This window comes from Rutidosis leptorrhynchoides, chromosome 4 (assembly GCF_046630445.1).
Source record: "Rutidosis leptorrhynchoides isolate AG116_Rl617_1_P2 chromosome 4, CSIRO_AGI_Rlap_v1, whole genome shotgun sequence".
Lineage (NCBI taxonomy): Eukaryota > Viridiplantae > Streptophyta > Magnoliopsida > Asterales > Asteraceae > Rutidosis > Rutidosis leptorrhynchoides.
This window is the reverse complement of record NC_092336.1, coordinates 60,185,310-60,190,397: the sequence shown is the minus strand read 5'-3', so window position 1 is coordinate 60,190,397 and position 5,088 is coordinate 60,185,310. Positions and strand designations below refer to the sequence as shown.

At 33.0% G+C, this 5,088-nt stretch overlaps 1 protein-coding gene across 1 annotated transcript; it reads left to right on the top strand.

Annotated features, from left to right (window-relative positions):
• The first annotated feature begins 1,593 nt into the window (after nucleotides 1-1,593).
• On the top strand, nucleotides 1,594-4,676 carry LOC139840373 (hydroxyproline O-galactosyltransferase HPGT1-like). The gene is made up of 12 exons (XM_071830641.1): nucleotides 1,594-1,878; nucleotides 2,001-2,064; nucleotides 2,481-2,530; nucleotides 2,628-2,815; nucleotides 3,147-3,210; nucleotides 3,294-3,366; nucleotides 3,453-3,576; nucleotides 3,681-3,768; nucleotides 3,866-3,916; nucleotides 4,023-4,094; nucleotides 4,224-4,336; nucleotides 4,488-4,676. Exons 1-12 carry the CDS (start codon nucleotides 1,760-1,762, stop codon nucleotides 4,508-4,510), a joined length of 1,029 nt encoding a protein of 342 aa, XP_071686742.1. The 5' UTR covers nucleotides 1,594-1,759; the 3' UTR covers nucleotides 4,511-4,676.
• Nucleotides 4,677-5,088: the final 412 nt, after the last annotated feature.

Genomic DNA, 5,088 nt, shown 5'->3' with positions numbered 1-5,088 from the left:
TGTATCGCTGATTCAAAGTCTATTAGTTCATGAATAACATAATATCTACTATACCTGGCATCATATAGCGTATTCCGAAATTTTCATTATGCAAATCGAAATCCCCAAATCTGGAACCCTAATTTTGAAGTTGTTCATTGTAGCGTCTCATTCAAACAAACATGTAACACAGTCGATTACTGAAAGTAAGATTTAACAAACGAGAACTAACGAAAATAAGCAAACCTGCAAAATATCATCCAAACACAGAAACTACCAAGGAAAAAATGCTCGAAATACCCAATTCTTTATAAACGGAGTTACTACAATCATCTATAATTAACAAATCAGCGCTAACAATTTGGAAAAACTGAAAATCGCAAGAAATGAAAACGTTGAAATACACTTTGGGCACATTATAACCCTTTTATCTAATTTGACCAGTTTCATTTTTATCAAAATATATTGGTTTTAAATGTGTGACTTGTTCAAGACACAACATAGCTGGCACCTCTAGATTCCTAATCACTTATTTAGATCATGAGTATACAATTTAATTTAACACAACAGATCATAAGTAAAAAAACAAACGGGTCAGGGAAGTAGGTTTTTGATACCTTAAACTATTTGTTGTCAGGTGTTTTCTTCTAGACTTGCACTAAATCATATAACAAGACAGTTTTGATTAACAATATTTGTTAACCTGCAGATTTGAAGGAAGAAATAAGTATAAAGCAAATTGACTTAACTGCATTGCATAAACCCTAACTAACCATGAAACTGAATAAACGAATATCACAAATGGATAAATTCAGATCAAATACTGTAAAAGCCAAAATATTTGAAGTCAAAATCAAAACCAAAATCAAATACAATCAAAAAACAAAGTCAAAGAAAAATAATAATTAAATCAAAATCAAAGACAATTAAAAACCAAACCAAGTAATCAAAATCAACAGCATTGTGAGATGGAAATCGTATAAAGGAATATAACCGGATCCATCGCAGGAAGAATTGAAGAATTAAAGTGATATTAACCGTATAGGTCTAGAACTATACACAGAAAATCTGATATTTAAAAAATGGTTACTTAACATGATTAAACCTTATGCGATTCACATGATTAAACCTTCTGAAAGCGCTTGGATTTCTGATTCATCAACAATCGCATTTTGTGATTGTAACGGCGGTTTGATGTATTAGGGTTTGATGATTGAAGATGAGGCGTCCCGATGTTTTTTTTTTTTTTGGGGTGGGGTTGCTTCGTGAATTTATTTCTGTGTTAGATTAGATTAGATGCCAACGTGCATTAGATGATTAGAAATGTCATTAGTGATTGTCATGTCACTAATTACAATTAAAAAGTCATTAGGGAGAGACATATTGAATTTAAGTTCATGATTTATAGAATGTTATAGATATAGATAGATAGATACATAGATTATAGATTAATTAATGTCGTTTATAGTGTTCTTTTTTTCGAAAAGAAAAAAGAAAAGCGAAGTTATTCATCATAGAGGCGTTAAAAGTGTAAACTGTAAAACATGACAATATGTATGTAACGCCATAAAAGTTTCTGTTTTTTACAAGACCAAACTCCATTCTCCACACCAATTTGTTGTTCCTCCATCACTTCACTCTCTCACACCAAACCAACTGCCTTTTTTCCATTTCACCTTCCGTATCAACACACAAACTCACACCGATCGATACATCAGTTCAATTGATTCCGTCAACGAACGAGTATAATTGGATACTAAACGCCGTCGTTTCCGAAGAAATGCTGCGTAGCCGGGGATCCAACAACCGGCTATCTTCTCGTTCTGCTTTTCAATGGCGAATTTCATCTCTTATTCTTTCAATGATTGCTACCATGGCTGCATTTTTCGTTGCGTATAGGTATATAACTCTATATGATTACGTATCTATACTTACTATATTTACATTGATTCAGTCTAATTTTATATAGTACCTGAATTGAATTTCTTTAATTAATTGTTTCTCAATTTTTTCTAATATAGATTGTGGCAGGAGGCAGAGTCTAGGGTTTATTTAGCTAAAGAGCTTGATAGGAGAACCGGTCAGGTAATGATTCTTACGTTTTTTTGCTACAATTTGTAGTAACCTGTTTATGATCTGTAAGTTGTTAAAATTTATTTTAATTTGATTAACAAAAGTTGAAATTGAAATACAATTTATCTGAGACTTAAAAGTTAGACGTCATTTGGCTCACGGAATCCAATGTGATTGGAATTGAATTCAGACATGAAGTGTGTCTAAATTCAATTCCAATTCCGCCGGAATCACATTGGATTCCGTGAGCCAGATAGGGCCTTTTGTTAACATTAGAATTCAATATGAGGGGTAGTGCTATTCTATTTATCTTGTCTATACTGTTATTGTTAGATTGCTTAAAAGTGTTTAAAGTTGGTGCACTGCAAATGTTGGGTGATTGATTCTATTGGTTTCTTTGAGTCAATAACTTTTGATCATGTCTGCAGGGAGAGTCTGCAATATCTGTTGATGACACACTAAAAGTCATAGAATGCAGGTTAATATTATTAGCCGTATTAACTTTTGATACTTTCTTGGTATATATAGAAGTTGTTTCGAACAAAATTGAGAACCTTTTGGCTTTGTTATGGTAGGGAACAACAAAAGAAGTTGTCTATGCTTCAAATGGAGCTAGCGAAAGCTAAGAAAGAGGGATTTGCTTCAAATTATCACACAGAAACGAAAGATGAAAAGAAGAAGCCTTTAGCAGTTGTAGGAATTCTTACTGGATTTGGCCGCAGACACAATAGAGACGCAATCCGTAAGGCTTGGATGCCTACTGGTATGGTTTATGCTCATGTTGCCTAACAAGTTGCTCCATTTATGTTTAATTACATCCACATAGAGCTGGGTTGCAAAGGATTAAATTTGTTACTTTTGAGTTAGTTCAGTTGGGAAAAGTGAAAAGTTTTTGAAAACATTTACACAAAATCATGTGGTAACATTCATCTTATAAATCTTTGTCTAGCCAAAAATGAGTTCTTGTGCAGTCATTATATGCTGCTGAAGATAAGTTAGAGTCTTGCTTCTAGTACCTTAAGAGTACAATTTATGTTAAAACTACTATGTCAGATACATTACAGCAAATAAGTAGCTGGAAAATGTTCATGCAGGAACAACTCTAAAAAAGCTCGAAGATGAGAAGGGGATAATCATACGATTTGTTATAGGCAAAAGGTATGATTTTTAGTTATTAACAACATCCTGAACATCATTTTGAATCGTATTCAAATATAAATTTGACATATTATGTCTTGCAGCGCAGATCGTGGAGACAGTTCAAACAGTGACATCTTTAATGAGAACGAAAAAACGAAGGACTTCCTTATTCTTGTATGTTCAAATTTACGAATTCTTTTACTATCTTAATTCTTCATTTGACATAATATGGACCTTTTCTCTTAACTTTACCTTAACAGAATGATCATGTGGAGGCACCTGAAGAGCAACCAAAAAAAACCAAGTTGTTCTTTATTGACGCGCTAAAACACTGGGATGCAGAGTTCTATGTGAAGGTCAATGATGACATTTATCTGAATATTGGTATGTATTTTATGGAAATATTTTGAAATAGTTTGAGTGTTTTTTATCTCCTTTAATTAGAGGTTTTAGGCTACTTTATATATGGATGCACATATGTTTTGCAGATGCCCTTGGTTCTATTCTTTCAAACCATGTGAATAACCCTCGTGCTTATATCGGGTGTATGAAATCTGGTGGCGTTTTCTCAAAACCGTGAGTTTGTTAAAGTTTTCATATCTTATCTTGTTTACTTGCATACTTTTGTCTACAATGGAATTTACCTTATTCTGCGTCATTTGATATTAAGCAGGACTGACAGATGGTACGAACCAGAGTGGTGGAAATTTGGGGATAAAAAATCGTAAATTACCATGATCCCCCGAGCATATTTTGCATATTTGACTACAAAGTTCATGTGTGTGCATGTTTATGTTTTACTGATCAATTAAACTTGTCTCTACGTGCAGATATTTCCGACATGCTTCTGGGGAAATATTTGCTGTATCTCGAGCATTGGCTCAGTTTATCTCAATTAACAAGTTAGCACTTGCCTTTTATTTTTCTTTCTCGGTGTCTGCTTTGGCATCGTGTGTTGCAATATTTTCATGATCAAATAAATAAAACTAGATGACATCAACTGATTTATCTTCTGCTTTTTTGCTTCCTAGATCGATACTTCGTACATATGCTCATGATGATGTCAGCGTTGGCTCATGGTTCATTGGCCTTGATGTGAATCATGTGGATGAAGGGAAATTTTGTTGCACGTCTTGGTCTTCAGGTTGTTCCTCTTACACCATTCTTAACTCTTATGAGTCAAATTTAATTCTCCCAAACTAGTTTGAGGTAGCAATTTTAACCCAATATAAGTGAATAGTCAGGGTTATATTTTATCTCCGAATTTACCCGCTAAATGATCTATTTTTTTCTAGGGGCCATATGTGCAGCTTCTTGAGGAGTTTCAGCTACACTTGTTGAGTCCTATAGTATAACTTATCCTTCATTAACAGTTTAACACATACATATTTTATGTGAGTTTGTAGTATTACGGATGAGATTATGAGAAACTAAACTCGTTTGTATAGTTGAGCAGATTTTGTATTTGATCAAATCATATCATATAGGAGTATTATGTTGCCGTAAGTTGGAACAAAGTGTTTTTAATGTGTGATCTTATCATCTTAATCTTAATTATTCCGCAACGTGTGCACAAGAAAGTTAAAAATGTGCAACTTGGTTCAAGTATATATCTGCAAATGCTTTTAAACATCAACTTGTAATTAAATACTGTTCACTTTAACTTTATAAACATTGATGTACGTTAAACTCACGCATAGTATGTACTGAAGATATGAATTTTGAAGTGACAGCAAATCCACTATGTAACAAATTACAGAATAAAAATATATATTATATATACCAAGTTGCAGGAACAACGTTGTGTATAATTAACTGAATTATAACATCATTTGCAAAAAAAATATATAGGGTAAAATAATAACGTTTTCATATTTACTCGGACTCAGATGTACA

What these genes read in the sequence shown, in the direction of transcription:
- LOC139840373 (XM_071830641.1), top strand. Translation starts at nt 1,760, where the DNA reads ATGCTGCGTAGCCGGGGATCCAACAACCGGCTATCTTCTCGTTCTGCT. An exon ending in TGACATTTATCTGAATATTG is followed by an intron (nt 3,577 to 3,680) that starts GTATGTATTTTA and finishes TATGTTTTGCAG; the next exon opens with ATGCCCTTGGTTCTATTCTT. An exon ending in CAGTTTATCTCAATTAACAA is followed by an intron (nt 4,095 to 4,223) that starts GTTAGCACTTGC and finishes TTTGCTTCCTAG; the next exon opens with ATCGATACTTCGTACATATG.